Below are 17,705 nucleotides of genomic sequence, written 5' to 3'. Positions count from 1 at the left end.
TGGAGCGGTGGCATGGCGGCAGCAGGAGGCCCCATTAGCTAAAGTGGTGCTTCAGGTTAAGAACAGTTTCAGGTTAAGAACGGACCTCCGGAACGAATTAAGTTCTTAACCCGAGGTGCCACTGTATGTTTTAAGCTGGTCCAAAATTGGGGAGTCTATCTGGAGAAATGTCTGTGATGCACCCAGTTGGAAAAGGCTACAACTTGCACTTTGGAGATCTGAAGAAAGTCGGCTTGCCGACTGCTGAGCTGGCCACTGCAGATGTTCTTTCTCGTGGGGCGGTGGCACGGTGGCAGCAGGAGGCCCCATTAGCTAAAGTGGTACTTCAGCTTAAGAACAGTTTCAGGTTAAGTACAGACATCCAGAACAAATTAAGTTCTTAACGCAAGGTACCACTGTACATTAAAATCTATGCAACTTTGAGTTGATCAGTTAAAATCAGTTAAAATGTATTTACTTAAACAGCTAACACGGCAATCCTGTGCACGCTTACCTGGGAGCAAATCCCAAGCAACCCAATGAGACTCCCTTCTGAGTAGAGAGGCATAATGTTTCTGTAATGCAGGGATGGGCTGCCTACAGCTCTCCAGATGTGGTTAGACACAGTTCACATCATTCATGATCATTGACTATTCTGGCTGGGTCTGATGGACATCCAACAGCATCTGGAGGGTCAATGACACATTCAGCATCCCTCAGGCAAATAGATTCCCAACTTACACATTCTTATGCACACAGGGGTGCATGCACACCACACATACACAAACATACACACCAAGATGGATGCATTAGTATCCCCCTTTATTTAACTAATTTGCTCTTTGAAATCACATGCAAGCCTGCAAACAGACATTAACAGATGCTGAAGCCAGAACTTCTGGGAACGGTGCATTGGAGATGCTTTTCCCAGCTTTGCTGAGGAAGACACCTTGAACCAAATGAAATCAGTAAAGGAATTTGTCCAGCAGGAGCCCCAGGAGATAGGGCAGGAGAACGGTGAAAGCAATGCTCCCATGTACCAAGCTGGCTCCATCAGTCGCTTTCTCTATGTGGCTGGTGGCGATTGAGATTTTCACCTCTCCAAAGGTCATGTTGGTGCCCTTGACAAGGAATTTTGCTGATTGAGTAGCACAGCCCTGCCCAAAGAATTCCTGAGATGAAACGGTAGAATCTGCAAAAGGACAATGCAGGAAAGAAATAGTATCATCCCTGCTGTGAGGGAAATTGACAGCTGTGGAAAATAAAATTCTTGCATGTAGCTTAATTGGGGAATTGTGGGGTTAACTTGTTTAAACCCAGCCTGTACAGGGAAGGAATAGGTGGTCAAATTGTGCATGGGCAAAGTCTGCAGTTAGGACTCAGACCCAAGTAGTTTTGTGGATTTGGAACCAAGGGACTGTTGGGAACCAAATGAAACTTGAGGAGATCATGGTGGGTCTCAGGAAAGACACATTGGGCTGAGGAAACAGCAAATTCTAACAGCAAATTCTAAGTCTTTAGCTTTAGAGACTGTTTCTAGATGGAAAGCTGCAAGTGTTTTAAACTGACATTTCTTTCTGTATTTTTGCTTCTTTTAAGGGCTATGTCTGGGAAGCTAAAATGATGGGTGGCAGCATTTGAGCAATTGGGTCTCCTTTGCTTCTACCCGCTCTAGGAGCAAAGGGTTGTCTCCAGCCAAGTTCCACTCAGAATGAGCTCACTGAAACTACCGGTACTGGGTCTAAGTTTCTCACATCCATTTCAATGCGTATTATTTTTTCCAATCACAAACTGATGCAGAATATGACTGAACTTAAGAAGGGTAAAATTGAAAACTGAGAGAAACTGCAATTCATGGGCTTGTCCATCCCTAACCAGGAGGGCTTGCTTTGATGTAGAACAAGGGTTGGGGTTTAGCACAGAGTTCACCTGTGGATAAACCTAAACTCCTCCATTGTAGAATCAGTTTGGTGCAGTACTTATGAGGAACAGCTTAAGGTCTGGCTTGAAAGAACTGGACTTGGGTCAGTTATTTTCTTCCAGCCTCACCTACCATAGAACTGCCAAGAGAATAACCTCCTTGGGATTAATATGGAAAGAAGATGAATAAACCTCATTCAGCGTACCGCGTTCTCATTTACCTTGGTAAGTCCCAGAAATGGTCAGGCAGTAGTCTTGGGATCCAGTACATTTTATCTTGTTACCATGGCAGGGCTTAGAGCTCAAAACGAAGCATGTGGGGCACACCTTCCTGGTGGTGGTTTTGTTTACTGCAACAGTGATGAAATGAGTGATGAAACATACTGCTGAACTGGAGGGGGAAACACTCTGCAAAAACAAAAACCACAACAACACCAACCCTCCCCTTTTGTAGTTGGGGAAAATGGAAAAGGCATGGAATTTCTCAATTTGGTGTGGGGTGAGCATCAAATATTTTCTGAACGGTCCAGGCCTTCCACTTCCTTGGGTTGTGGTTGGTCCTTTTAATAAACAAGAACTATTTTAACCAATGCATATGGTTCCCCTACTGTTGGGCAGCCTTCCCATGAGACAGAGTGAGACAGTTGCCTCAGGCAGGAGCTGCAGTGAGCGGCCAGGAGATGCTGAACAACAGAACTGTGTGTACCATTTCACCTGCCCTGTGCTCCCTCAGCTAGGGTGCTGCCCTCAGTTGCAGTGGAGGATGCTACCTGGTCTGCAGGGCTGAAGTGAGATCATTCTATCTCCACTGGTGCTGCGAATCACAAGTGTGGCACTTCGGTCCTGCTTGTTGGCTTTTCACATGCATCTGGTTGGCTACTGTGAGAATAGGATGCTAGACTAGCTGTGTCATTGGCCTGATCCAACAGGCTCTTCTTGTGTGCCTATTTGGAATGAGGGGGGCGGGGGACAATATTGTCCCTCAGGGCAGGCAGTAAATTGCCTTGAGCCAGTCCTGCCCGATGCTACTAAGAGCCAGAACTTAGGCCGATGCTACTAAGAACCAGAGCTCAGTGGTAGAACATCTGTGCTGCATTTGATCTCTAGCACCTCAAGATGGGCCAGGGAGACAGCCTTGTCTAAAATCCTGGGGAGCCATTGCCGGTCAGTATAGACAATACTGAGCAAGATCATGATGGACCAGTAATCTGAGTCAGTAAAATGCATCTTCCTATGTTCTATGTTCCTATATTATGGTGCCACAGGACCCTCCACTGTTTTGTGGGCAAACTGAATGGTAGAGCGCCAGTTTTGTATGCAGAAGGTCCCGACCTCTCCAAGCAGAGCTGGAGGTGTCCCTACTCTGAAACCTTGGGGAGTTTCTGCCAGCCAATGCCCCACCCAGAGGTGCCAACTTGCAAAGAAGATTGGCGGGGGGGGGGATGATGCACGCACAGTGTTGGGACACCACATGACATCAGGATGTCAGGAGGAGCCAGGGTGGTGGTGGCAGCAGCAGCAGCAGGAGGAGCCAAATGTGGCAGCGGTGCAGCAATTATTATTATTATTATTATTATTATTATTATTATTATTATTATTAATACCCCACCCATTTGGCTGGATCTTCCCAGCCACTCTGGGCAGCTTCAAACATTAAAAACTTCCCTAAAGAGCCTTCAGATGTCTTCTAAAAGTTGTTTACTTCCTTGACATCTAATGGGAGAGCGTTTCACAGGGCAGGTGCCACTACCGAGAAGGCCCGCATCTCCTCCTCTCTCGCACCCAGTCTCCTCCGTCTCTTGCTGATGCCACAGGTTGGGAGCTGCACGTCTTTCCTTTACGTGGCAGTGGCAGGAGGGGGAGCAGCCACTGAAGCTGTGCCATGCTTGGCTCCACAATCAGCCTCGTCTTCCTCCTGCTCCCACCACCGGCCGGGGGCTGCTTTCCCACTCCTTCCCCTGCACAGCAGCAGGAGGAGCCGACCACTGAATTTACACAGCTCCATACTTGGCCTCCTCCCCCCTAATTGGGAGGCTGCTCTCCTCCCCCAAAAATAATAATTTGGAGGGCTCAAAAGAGCTGGGCCCTAGGAGTTGATGCCTACCGCCCCAGTAGACAACACTGAGTTAGATGAACCCTACAGCTTAAGCCAGCCTCCTAGGTCCATCACACTACAGAATCATTATCCGTGCACTCTAGAGGAGAAAAGTTGGTGGCCAGATGGACTTTCTCTCCCAAATAGCAGTTTTGATTCAGTCCTACTCCACCTTGCTTCCTTTTCTGTTCTTCTTCTTGCGGCAATTTATCAATTTACATACTGCTTAATGCCATAATAGTGCACGGAGAATGGAAGCCAGTCATGTAAAGCATAAAAATGTTAACATCCTCGATCAAAATATACAATTTGGCAATCCCAGTAATGACATTAAGGAAATATACCTGCATCATTAATATATGTGATAAAAAACGCAATCCCTTTAAGATAACATAACATTCAAAACAGAAGGCTAAAGTCAAGGGGATGCCTGCATAAAAAAGTGTGTCTGCAGTATATCATTATCATTACTATTGTTTATTATTGTTAGAATTAATTCTATTTTCTAAATTTGTCCCAAAAGCAGCAAAGATGCAACACTGTGACACATAGAACAGCAGAGATTGTGCATCCCATACAAATCATTCCCTGCACAGTGTTGTGTAATAACTTCCCCCACCTTTCAGGAATCTCAAAGGAGGAGGGAGTAAGATTTCAAAGTGACCAAAAAATAAGGCACAACCAAAATTTGACAATCTGTAATTCTAAATAACTCTTCCATTATTCTCACTCCTATAAACAATTTTTATTTGTTTTGTTATTGTTCCTATAAACAATGACACTGCACCAATCAGCTGTACATGAAGGTTTCTTCCCTTTTTGCCACACAGATATTCTGAGTGATTTTTATTTTTTCCAGAGAGACTAATTTGCTATATGCTGCCGATCCAGGTGAGGCCTCTTGTGTTTCAACATGCAATTTTATTGATGTCTGAGACACAATGTATTTGCAACATGCTCCCTCTGCTGGCTTTATAGAAACTTGCATCCTTATTTTGCCTGCTGCAACCATAGCCTAAAACTTCTTTAACAGCAAAATACTGTCTCTTCAGTATAATCCTTGCTGAGTTCAATTTGATTTATGCCCAGGTTTATTTTCATTTAACCAAAACTAGCTGTTAGAAAGAACAAATGAGATAACGATTTGGATGCAGGGGTCAAACTTCCATCCTATGGAATTTTCCTATTGAAAATCCCCTCCCCAAACAGGGGGGGGGGGGTCTTTACAAGCTCTGGTTTGTTATAAGTCATATTCAGAGTAGCCTCATGGAAATCAATGGGATTAAGTTAGACTTGGTTGTTAATTTCAACAGGTCTACAGCGAGTAGGAGTTAGCTGTATACAGGGGTGCCAATTGAATAAAATATTAGGGGGGGCAGGTGGGGGGCAGGTAAGCCTTACCACAAATAATTAATCACAAGACCATTTGAATGACAATGCTCATTAACTTTGGGGGACCCTGGCCTCCTCAAATATTTTATTGAGGAGTCCAAAGGGACTTTGGCCCCTGGGAGTTGCCTCCTATGGGATATGAAAATAAATTTGATATACTCATTTCTGAGACTCCTACTCAGCCTTAATCAGTTCTGGACCCCACATACCTGCAGGTGGGCCACTATTGCAGTTTTTCGTATTGCAGCATGCAGAATTCCAGGTAAAATTTTTCCCAGCTGTGAAGACAATGTCCCCCCCTTTGCATGCATCGAAACTGGTCTTGTTGGTTTCACAGCCTTTGAAGGTAACAGGGATTTCTTTGGAATCTTGTGTTTCAAAAAAAGGGGAAGGAAATAGAAGGGAATTAGGGAGATAACAAATAACATGTTAAAACCAATGTCCAAAACAATATCACCCATCCATTAAAGCAGGGGAGGAAAAACCTTTTCAGCCTGAGGGTTGCAGTCTATCATTGACAAGTGCTAGGGGTGGGAGGGGCCAGGGGTAAAAGTGGGTGGAGCTGCAGACATGACTCATATCTATGTGACCTAGGCTAGATTCCAGCCATGCAAAAGTCAGTGGGTTCTACACACATTGTTCTACCTCCAGGCAAACAAGTTCAAGGGTACTTCCAAACTGAAGAGGGCATGGAGGAGGACCAGTGAGGGGTGTTGCCTGGGCAGGATGAGTGGGGCCTGGGCAGAGACTGGAGGGCCAGAGAAAGAGGGCTGCCCTTGGCCTCTAGACCTGAGATTTACCCACCCCTTCATTAAAATGCACATAATCAAGCACCGGTGTATTCACACTTGTGGTCAGCAGTGATCTTTCTTGTAAGTGCAACCAAGTTCTTGATAGTGTAACTGATTCCATCTGTAATATGCAGGTGGGTTTGCATTATTCAGACAGTGCAATTGGCATTTGATGTGTTCTTCAGATTCATAATGATTATGGCTGCATTTCTCCTCCCCGCCCCCCGCACACACCTTTTAATTAGGTTTCTAGAAAGACTTCTGTTAGAGTTTTCTGGAAATGTCCCCAGGGACACATCTACCTACTCTTTGTATAATTCCATGCTGCTGAAATGCAGGATCCTTCAACATCATCAACTGTACAAGCGTTGCCTGGACACTCTTTTTCACCAAGACTACAGTCACATTCCAGGGAGTTTGCTGGGGAAAAATAATAACATTGAAAACAGTAAACAATAGCAACTACCAAGATGATGAGCAACACTGGTTCTTATTTCTTTTGTTTCTGCTTTATTTTCTAATCCCAACCTTCCTCTAAGGAATTCAGGATTATGTGCCAGAGACACTGCTGCAGTCGCCACACCCAATCACAACAGCACAACGTAGGCCCCATTAACTCCATGCATTTATAGTGTTGTGATACGATTTCCCCTCGAAGAATTCTGGAGTTTGCAAAGGGTGCTGAAAGTTGTTAGGAGGCTCCTGTTGCCCTCACACAGCTATGCTGGATTAAACCATTCTGGGAGGGGAATGAGGGGCCTCTCCTAACAACACTCTGCACCCTTACCAAACTACAGTTCCCAAGATTCTTGGGGCGAAGCCGTGGCTGTTTAAAGTTTTATCATAGCAGTTTAGATGTGTGGCCATTGTCTATTGGCTGCAAGAGGACTCTACTGTTGTGTTCTGGCCCAATGACAGACTCCACAGAGAATGCAGCTTCAGGACCATGGACAGATCCCAATGAGCAGCTTCTTCTGACAAAGGCTGGTTGCACACTGAAGCCTTTTGAGCCTCTATCTCCAGGCTGTCTCCTCCCATGACTACTATTGTGGCAAGGCCACCTGAAGAAAGTATACTGCAGTACCTCACCTTTGCTGTACCTCATTTTACATTGTAGTGCCTACTGCTAAAAGTACCTGATTCTGAGAATCAAATACTGTGTCTATCTCTCTCTGCTTTATTGCTGGATTAGCAGAAATATATATTTTAGCTGTGCTTGCAGAATATAGGGGAAAGGGGAAGGCATCCATCATAGGCTCAAGGCAAGGCACTATCACTACATGTTCTGGAACACAGGATGTCCGAGTTGGGTGCTTTCCATATAGGACACAGGATGTCTGATAAGGAAGGGGGTTTTGCTTTACCTGCCAAAGAGGGGATTTTTAGCTTTGCTTGTTGATAATAGTATATGAGTAATTGCCAATATAATGAGCAAATATATGGAAAGAAGAAGTAATCTTTATAAGGACATAGGAGGATTTAGGAAGGGTGATGTTCATGCTCATTGGTTTAATTTTGCTGCAGTGCATTAATATGTAATGTCTGAAAAAGGTATATAACCCCATGAAACTGTTGATTAGCGTCCAGTCTTTGGGAGAGAACTCCACTGGACCTGTTGCTGTCAGCAAAAATTTTTACTTTCTATTTCTCCAACTGCTGCGTCTGTGGTCTTTGAGCACACCTTGAATAGGTATCCAGGTACTTTCACAACACTATATCTCTCCTTTGTGAATGTTTGGTAATCTGCTCTAGGAAGACATCATCCATGTCTGGCTTGGCAGTCTATAGCAGACCCTTCACAGTAAGGTCCCTATTTCTCTCTGCTACAATTTTTACTCCTATACTCTCTATCAGCTTTCCATGCTCCAGGTCATGGATTTCTTCACAGCTTTACATATAATGCTACTCCTCCTTCCTTCCTGTTTGATCTATGCATTTTGAACAAGTTATACAGCTCAGTTGCTACCTTCAGTCATGAGTTTCATCCCACCAGGTTTCAGTAATATGACTCAACTCACCTGCAGCTATCAAGGCAGCAAAAAGATAGAGAAGAAACAACTTCATGATTCTGGGAACTGAAGTGGCCTGGTGTCAATGGAAGAAAAATATCCCACAGAGGAGGTTTCTGCAACTGCAATACCAAAATGATGGGAGATTTTGTTTTTTGTTTTTTAAAAAAGCAAGCAGGAATCAACATGAAGGTAAATGATATGGTGGTTACAGCTGGGCAAATGGCACTCTAGTCTGTCATGTGGTTGTGAGTTCCAATGGTCTTGTTTTTGTATTTTCTTTTTTCTTTCCAGTCTTGACTTGCCTCCAAAATAATCCATGATAATATACATCAGGGATGGAAGCCAGCTCTGGCCCTCCAGGTATTTATTTGTTTAATTTTATTGTTACATTTCTATCCCACCTTTCCTCCAAGGAAGCTCAAAGTGACACAGATTGTTCTCCCTCTTCATGTTTCATCCTCACAACAACTCTTTGAGGTAGGATAGGTTGAAAGACAGTGGCTGGCTCAAAGGTATCATCAGCTTCATGACCATAGGGAGATTTGAACCCTGGTCTCCCAGGCAGGACAACAACTCCCATCATCCCTGATTTTGGGCCATGCCAGCTGGAGCTGGTGGTATTTGGAGTCTAACAGCTTTTGAAGGCCCACAGGGTCCCCATCCCCATTTGGGGTAAATAAATTTTCAAAAATGTATTGTTTTTCACCCCCTTGGTCTCTCCATATTAAAGCTTTACTGCAGGTGTGCCCTCCAGATGTTATTACTAATATTACATATTTATTCATACCCATAGCTGTCAACATTTCCCTTTTTTAAAGGGAAATTCCCTTATTCCAAATAGGATTCCTCGCAAGAAAAGGGCAAAGTTGACAGCTATGTTCATACCCCACATTTTTCCCTAACAGGAACTCAAGGTGGCTTATAGATAAAAATAGGAATGGCTAAAAACATTAAAAAATTAAGCATTGATAGAATTAATACTCTCTCTCCCTCTCTCTCCCTCTCTCTCTCTCTATATATATATATACACACACAATCTATTAAAACAATACAAATAATTACAATAAAAACAGCAGAGCACCAGATCTTTCATTAAAAGGAGTAAATTCCCAAAGGCCTGTTGGAACAAGAAGGTCTTCACCTGCCAGCAGAAGGAAGGGAGGGAGGGAGTCTCACTCCTCTAGGGAGGGAGTTCCAAAGTCTGGGAGCAGCCACCAAGAAGGCCCTCTTCTGTGTCGCCACCAAGACTGCTGTGAGAGTAGCAAGACTGAGAAAAAGGCCTCCCCTGGAGACCTCAAAACCCAGGCAGGTTCATATGACAGAATAGAGTCTTTGAGATACCTTGGACCTTAGCCTAGACACTGCTAGGGTACAATGGCAAAATGTGCATTAAAATGTATCTATTAGTAAAAATTATGAACAAAAATGCATTAGCACAAATAGGTGTATCGGACAAAATTGCATTGAAATATGTGCATATTAGAAGAAAGTCACCCTAAAATGCAGGTGAATTTCCGGCACTAATAGTTAACTGCTCCCTGCAGTTTGTGTGACAATATTTCAGATAGCAATCCCATTTGCTCCCACCCAAGGGAATATCTGGGCAAGGCCAGTAGACAAATGACTGTCCTGCCCTCTTTGCTAAACAATTCGGGGCAGGACCCCAGGGCGTGTGCTGCAAGGAGTGCGTATGCAAGGAGAATGTGCCTTGTGTGGACACACAGCACCTGGGAACAAGAGGAGGGTCACACCCTCATAGCAAACACATCTCTCTAGGAGAGGGGAGAACATTTCGGCTGAAAACCATGTAACGGAGATGGCAAGAATGGATGGCAAGCAGGCCAAGGGAAAAGGAAGACATTCAAAGCTGCCATAGCTGGGTATGATGGTCATCTGAATTGAGGGGTAGCAAAGAAGATGGAGGTAGATAGCATGGAGAGAGTGGATAGAGGAAACTTTTTATCCCTCTCTTATAACACTAGAATTCATAGACATCCAATGGAATGTTGGAAGATTTGGGACAGGTGAAAGCACATTCTATGGAATTTACTTCCCTGGGAGGTAATGATAGCTACCAACTTGGGTGGCCTTCAAAGAGGATTAGACAAATTTGTGGAGTATAAGGCTATGCTCTGCCTCCATGGTCTAAGATAGTAATGCTTCTGGATACCAGGTTCTGGAAGCCACAGGAGGGGAGAGTACTATTGTCCTGCTTGCAAGCTTCTCCTTGGCACCTGCGTAGCTCTGTGAGAATTAGATGGTGGGCTTGATGGGCCATTGGCCTGATGCAGCAGACATTTCTTATGAGAACATATATATAAGAGAAGCAGAGAGAGGCAGTGAATGGTACTGTGATGTTGGCATTTTATTCTTTATCAGGACTGGCGTGTCTACCGTGCTCATAAGCTGATATGGAACTCGCTTTCAGGGAAACCAGGTTGCTGCATTTCAGGGTGGGTCATGGATAAGAAACCTTTGATAAGAAAGAGGAAGGTGTCCAAATAAAGGGATTTGCACCCCTCTGAGGACAAATGTTGAATCATAGAACTGTAGAGTTGGAAGGAACCCCAAGAATCATCTAGTCCAATTCCCTGCGATTAAGGAATCTCAGCTAAAGCAGCCATTACAGATGGCCAACCAAGCTCTGCTTAAAACTTCCAAGGAAGGAGAGTCCATAACCTTTCAAGGGAATCCATTCCACTCTTGAACAGCTTTTACTGTCAGAAAGTTCTACCTTCAACCTCCTCATAAAACTTGGGCTTGATGTCAAGCCTATAACGCTGTTTTGTGCAGCACCAATGAATCCTCCCAAGATTTGTCAAACAAACACCCACTGCCAACCTTGGGTTTCACAGTCCTTGTGTTTGTCAGCAGCACTGTATTTTAAAAGCTAAGTGGAGTCTTCAACAAAAGGTTGTATTGCATCAGGTATGGGGGACTTTTGGCCTCTGGATGTTGCTGAACGCCAGTCAGCCCTGACCATTGGCCAACCTTCCTGAGGCTGATGGGAGTTGTAGTTCAGCAGCATCTGGAGCACCGAAGATTCCCTTCACCTGCAATTGGAGCACGGCTGCTGCTTTGCAGCACTACTCCCCAACAGAGGCCCCCCAAAATATTATTTTGCCTTGTTCCCCCTGACATCTTCCCACTGGGATGGTTATTTCAGTGGAAACTGAGCCCACCTCAGTGCTCTAACAGTCTCAGTGATGTCATTGCCTGAGCCAAAACCCATGACCAATCCACTGCTGTGAGCTGCTAACATCATTTACTGTGCAGTAGGTTACCTGATGTCATTTAAAACAAGAAAGGCGTTTGTTCTTTTTAGATACATTAGGCAAACATACGGCTATCAATAGTGTTATCAGCAGTACATGGGCAACCGCAGAGCATGAGAAAGTGGAGTGCGCACTGCATGGTACCTTGGTAATCATCCACATGCATTTATACATAAGTGTGTTGGGTCTTTAACAGTGGTTCACATTCTAAGGAGGACTAACAAAATAAAACAAAAAAAAATTCCTTCCAGTAGCACCTTAAAGACCAACTAAGTCAGTTCTTGGTATGAGCTTTCGTGTGCATGCACACTTCTTCAGATACACAATAAAATAACAAAATAAAGTGTGTCTAAAGGAGGGTGACCAGGGTGGTTGAGAGGTCTGGAAACCACCAGTTACAACCCCAAGTCCTATGAGGAAATGTTAGAAGAACTGGAGGAACAGGATAGCGTCTTGATGAAGGGTTGTCATTCAGGAAATGTATAGACCCCTGATAGACCAAAAGCCCATCTAGTCCAACATTTTGTCCTCACAGTGGCTGGCAAGGTACCTGTGGGAATCCCAGATAAACAGAACATGACTGCAACAGCACAGTCTTGGCCCAGTATACCTGAAAGATCCACCCCCATTGTTCAGCCTGGACACTGAGGTCCAGTTCCGAGGGCCTTCTAGTGATTTCCTCACTGCGAGAGGTGAGGTTACAAGGAACCAGACAAAGGGCCTTCTTGGTGATGGCACCCGCCCTGTGGAATGCCCTCCCATCAGATGTCAAGGAAATAAACAACTATCTGACTTTTAGAAGACATCTGAAGTCAGCTCTGTTTAGGGAAGTTTTTAATGTTTGATGTTTTTAATATTCTGTTGGGAGCCACCCAGAGTGGCTGGAGAAACCCAGCCAGATGGGCAGGGTATAAATAATAAGTTGTTGTTGTTGTTATTGTTGTTGTTGTTGTTTCTCCTGCTCAGAATCACCAAATGCTGGAATTGAGAGGCATGCTACCTCAGATACTGATGATAATGTAGCCATCATGACTAGTAGCCACTGATAGTCATCCACCATTGGTTTATCTACCCCTCACCTTTTAAAGCTATTCAGACTGAAGACCTTTCCTGGTTCCCACAGATTCACCTCCCCTTCCCCACTGAAATTAGACTTGAAAGAAACATTTTTTTAGGGGAAGTTGTTTCCCTGTTCACTGTGCACCTCTTAGCCCCTCTTTGGACACCTCTTAAGATATTGTAAACATTTTTCTTTCATGATGGTGCCCAAGAACAGGAATCAAGTTTTCATTTGGATGCAATTGGAGACCATTTTGAATCAAGAGGGTGGACTGAAGCTTATCAAAATCGCATTGCCTTTAACTCAATTTTACAAAATGGTACCTGAGATCAAGAGGCAAGTTTTGAACTATATTTGAATACGACTGGATGCCATTTTGAATCAAGATAGAAGACAGAACCTTTCAAAACTGCACTGATTTCAACCACCAATATCAAAATTCCACTGATTTTTCAGTTTTGGAGGTGGCTATTGAGTAGCCAATAGGCTGCTGTGTGTGTGTGCTGCACACAACAGTTTCCCTGATTTGCTAGTCCACCTACACGTGCTAAAAGCTTGGTGACCTCCTCTAATAGCAAACTCAGCTGGTGGGGGCTGAAAGCTATGTTGACCAAAACAAGTCCACTGAGAAACAACAGGCAAATATCAGAATGCTCATGCGAACTGTAAGGTTTGCAGAAGTACAACACACATACACACACACACACACACACACACACACACCGCTTCTTTCTTTCTTTCTTTCTTCCTTTCTTCCTTCCTTCCTCCCTCCCTCCCTCCCTCCCTTCCTTCCTTCCTTCCTTTAGTGGAAATCTAAGGTGGCAATGTCCATGGCAAATAAAATACCAATCAGGATGATCAGTTCATAGAATAATCATCCAGTCTAACCCCCTACAATGCAGGAATCTCAATTAAAGTATGCATTACACAGGGCCACCCAACCTCTGCTTAAAAAAACATCCAAGGAAGGAAAATCCACCGCCTTCCAAGGGAGTCCATTCCATGGTAGAACAGCTCTTAAAAGTTCATTCTGATGTTTAGTCAGAATATCCTTTCTTGTAACTTGAAGCCATTGGTTCAAGTCCCACCTTCCGGAGCAGGAGTAAACAAGCTAACAGGGACTGAAGAACCAGTGTACTGTACACAGCGAACCAGTGGTATTGCAACTGAATGGGGCAGCAAGTGAATGGTTCCATGTTATGCCCATCATGGCCTAGAGGAGGGAGGATGTTGCAAAGACAGCTTGCCTTCCACTCCTAATCACCTCTGGCCATGCAGAGCTACCAGGTGGGTGCCGGGCATGTTCTAGGACATCTGTGTAGGAAGACTGTGTAGCTCAAAGCCTCTGGCAGCACACCACAGAAACAGGTCGTGCACCCTGGAAGAGTCCCCTGTAGGTGAATGCACCAAATTGTGCTGGGATGTCATAGAACAGCTTCATGCAGACCCTCCTAAATATCTCCCCGTTTCTGTTCAGGTCCTAGGCAAGCATCCCTTCCCAAGCACCAGCAAGTCCTGGCTGTAAAGTTGACTAATATCCATAGCAAAGAATTCCTCTCTTACCTGGTTTTTCCCCTTCTTTGTTGATGTGATATCGTTATGCAGAGAGACCAGCTGAGAGGCATTAGGTTGGTTGTGTGTGTATATATACTCTCCAGGGAAAGGTAAGTGCCTGCTATCAGTGGGCAGGGAGTAGATATGAGAAGAAAGGGCAGCTTCAGTGAGAGACTTTTAAGGTGGAGGGGAGACGTTGTGATTCACTGTGAGGTGTGGTAAAGAAGGAAACAAGGTTAAAATATCTGGGCAAACTTGACGGGAAATCTGAGAAACCAATTCTGCCATGGAAAATAACTCTTGGTTTGTCTAGGACTGTAATCCTCCAAACACCAGAAGGAAGTGAGGGGCTGCCCTGACTTGAAGAGTTTTTACGGTGGAGCACATGAGATAGGGACAGGAAAATCTGGAAATTTTGGTTTCTCCCAGTTTCTAATTTTTTCCTGAAGTTCAGTTTTCACAATTCTACATCAGTGTGCAGATTTTTTTTTCTTTGGTTTTTTTTAAGTTCTCATAAACATTCATCAGCATTTTAATGCAACTGTTTCTAAACATACACATATTGGATGGAATTGTGCCTAAGACACACACCTTTCGTACAGTAAATATACATTTCTGTAAATGTTCCCTGACTGGAGAACCACGCTGCATAATTTGGAGAACTGTGAATTTCAATGGTTTGCATATTGCGTCGGAAAATGAAACTTAGGGAGGTTCGCCTCAAAATGCAAACTGAAATGAATTTCTCCCCCATCCTTATTATGAGAAAAGATTTCCAGGACAGGGCAGTGGCTGCAAGAGGAATGTAATGGTAAGGTAGCCCTTCTGACTAAAGAGGTCCCCTCATTTTGCAACAAGCCATGCCTGTAAGCTCATATATATATATATATATATATATATATGCAGGTTTTGGTGTCCTCGGGTGTCTTCCCGTGTAAAAGTTGGGGTGTCTAGGCGACGTTTCGACGAGGTCTCACTCGTCATCTTCAGGCTGGTGCTTTCGGCTGAAGATGACGAGTGAGACCTCGTCGAAACGTCGCCTAGACACCCCAACTTTTACACGGGAAGACACCCGAGGACACCAAAACCTGCATTCCTGTACCCGTGAAAATCTACGAAAGCATATATATATATATATATATATATATATATATATGGGGGGAGAATAAGCTGAAGGAAGTAGTCTCATCCTTCCTGACCCTAGCTGACTTCCAACTGTGTGGGGTCTAAGGATCTTCTTAAAACTCTCATCACCTTTAACAAGCTACAGTTTCCAGGACTCTTGTGGTAGGAAGCCATGACTGTTTAAAATGACTGTTTAAACCATGCAGAGGGTCTTCTCGGTAGTGGTGCCCACCCTGTGGAACACCCTCCCATCAGATGTCAAGGAAATAAACAACTATCTGACTTTTAGACAGCCTTGTATCAGGAAGTTTTTAATGTCTAATGTTTTACATATTGTGTGTGTGCTGTAAGCCACCCAGAGTGGCTGGGGAAACCCAGCCAGATGGGTGAGGTATAAATATTATTATTATTATTATTATTATTATTATTATTATGCCATTGAACATGGAGGTTCCATTTACCCATTGCTACCTCGGGTTACAGACGCTTTAGGTTACAGACTCTTCTAACCCAGAAATAGTACCTCGGGTTAAGAACTTTGTTTCAGGATGAAAACAGAAATCGTGTGGCAGTGCAGCGGCAGTGGGAGGTCCCATTAGCTAAAGTGGTACTTCAGGTTAAGAACAGTTTCAGGTTAAGAACGGACTTCCAGAACGAATTAAGTTTTTAACCTGAGGTACCACTGTAATAGCCATTACCAAGGAGAGTCAAACTCCGAGGACTTTCTGGCGATTCTCTCCCTTCGAGAAGTGAGGTTACAGGGAACTAGGCAGAGGGCCTTCTCAGTGGTGGTGCCCGCCTTATGGAACGCCTTCCCATCAGATGTCAAGGAAATAAACAACTATCTGACTTGCAGTCCTGTTTAGGGAAGTTTTTAATGTTTAATGCTTTAACGTGTTTTTAATAATCTGTTGAGTGGGGTATAAATAACATCATCATCATCATCATCATTATTATTATTATTATTATTATTATTATTATTATTATTAAAAATGGTACCATAGTAGTTTAACTGTACAGCACTGATGGGGCCTGAGTGTTTCAGATCTATTTATATTGTACAGTGGAATTTTGGTTTTCGAATGTAATCTGTTCCGGAAGACCGTTCGACTTCTGAAAAGTTCGAAAACCGAGGATCAATGGGCGGTCAGCAAACTCCATTGATAAAATGGAGAAACACACCTTGGAAGCCATTCAACTTCTGAGGTGCATTCAAAAACATTCGGGTTCCAAATCGTTCAGCTTCCCAGACACTTGAAAACCAAGGTTCTACTATACTGTTTTAACATGTTGGTGTTTGTCTCCCTGGGCTCTTTGGGAAGGAAGAGTGGGGTAGAAACTTAATAACTAATAAGGAGAGTCCTCCTGGATCACGCCACAAGCCTGTCTAGTCCTACTTCCTGTTTCCTATAGGAGGCAAGGGAAAGCCCACAATCAGAACATTAAGGAGCTAGTTTTTGTAAGCCATGCATCTTAGATGAATGACGGAGTATAAATGCTGTAAGTATTTCTCCCTTGCTATTCTTCCTCAGGTATTCAGATGCATGTCCAACAAACAGACAAATAGCCACTCTGGCTGGTGGGTATTGATAAACATATTCTCTATGACTTTTTCTAATCCCCTGGTGAATGAATGAAACTGTTCAACCATTTTGTTTTCAGCTGGAGACAGTGGTCTAGGAGGCTAGATGCAGTCCTTGCCAGGAAGTTCAACAGGAAACTGAAACTTAAGTTGTTACGGGAAATAGAAACTTAGCAAAACTCTATTGTCATTCTGGTTGGCTGCAGTCCTAAAGGGCTATTTTAGCAGAGGCAGTCTGAAAAGCAAGGCTGTCAGTTATCTTGTTCAATTAGCGAAGGTTAAGTTCAGTTGCTGAATTTTATACATATATGGGTTTTTGCTTGTTAGTAAAGTATATCTTCTAAATTGGAAACAGGAACCAGTAGAAGGAAAGCAAGGAAGAACTTTATTTTCCTGTTGCAACTGAGTCCCCACCCCACCTTTGCAAGGAAGTGAGCACCCAGGGCAAAGGTGTGTAAGAACTTATAAAGACTTTAGAAATTGCCCAGACCCTCAGCCAAAGACCACTCAAAAAGCAGTCTGCTTTCTCCTTTGCTCCCATGCCCCACCTTGACTTCATGTAATTCCAGGATTGTGATGTGGCACTACAAAACCTCCAACGGGAGCTGCGTGAAGACAGCCTTATATTTTTATGCATATAGGAAGATACAACACACACACACACACACACACACAGACCAGGGGTCTGTTTCCTTAACAAGAGTTTGCTTTTAACATTGTTATTTATTTATTTATTTGTTTATTTGTTTGTTTATTTATTGCCGTCCACATGTGCCTCGAAGCAATATATAAAATAAAATCCAAGAAGCAAAAAGGGGGGGGGAAATGTTTACAAAGCTTGGTTTCGTTAGGCATATTTTAAAATACTCAGTTTTCCATAGCATTCTTCATATGTAGAAACTTGTATCTTTTAGAACAGG

General features: G+C 43.7%; 2 protein-coding genes across 2 annotated transcripts in view; one reads left to right on the top strand and one right to left on the bottom strand.

Moving 5' to 3' along the window:
• The window catches only part of LOC310851730 (phospholipase A2 inhibitor 25 kDa subunit-like), a 1,159,037-nt gene that overhangs the window by 486,650 nt on the left and 654,682 nt on the right, over positions 1-17,705 (top strand). The window lies entirely within an intron of this gene.
• Positions 785-14,220, bottom strand: LOC310851682 (phospholipase A2 inhibitor and Ly6/PLAUR domain-containing protein-like). The gene is made up of 6 exons (XM_083754314.1): positions 14,088-14,220; positions 8,196-8,308; positions 6,484-6,597; positions 5,596-5,754; positions 2,121-2,249; positions 785-1,171 (listed from the first exon to the last, which is right to left on the bottom strand). The coding sequence occupies exons 2-6, from the start codon at positions 8,239-8,241 to the stop codon at positions 945-947; spliced, it is 675 nt and encodes a 224-aa protein (XP_083610440.1). The 5' UTR covers positions 8,242-8,308; positions 14,088-14,220; the 3' UTR covers positions 785-944.

Source organism: Podarcis gaigeae (genome assembly GCF_964106915.1).
Source record: "Podarcis gaigeae genome assembly, chromosome: 8".
NCBI classification, from domain to species: domain Eukaryota; kingdom Metazoa; phylum Chordata; class Lepidosauria; order Squamata; family Lacertidae; genus Podarcis; species Podarcis gaigeae.
The sequence above is the reverse complement of the archived record's forward strand: the minus strand, read 5'-3'. Positions and strand labels throughout refer to the sequence as shown.

Bases quoted from the DNA above. Each gene is read 5' to 3' on its own strand.
- LOC310851682 (XM_083754314.1), bottom strand. From the start codon at position 8,241: ATGAAGTTGTTTCTTCTCTATCTTTTTGCTGCCTTGATAGCTGCAG. The intron at 5,755-6,483 runs GTAGGTAGATGT...TTGAAACACAAG, and splicing joins AGCATGGAATTATACAAAGA to ATTCCAAAGAAATCCCTGTT. The intron at 2,250-5,595 runs GTATGTGGGGTC...TCACTGTTGCAG, and splicing joins CAATAGTGGCCCACCTGCAG to TAAACAAAACCACCACCAGG.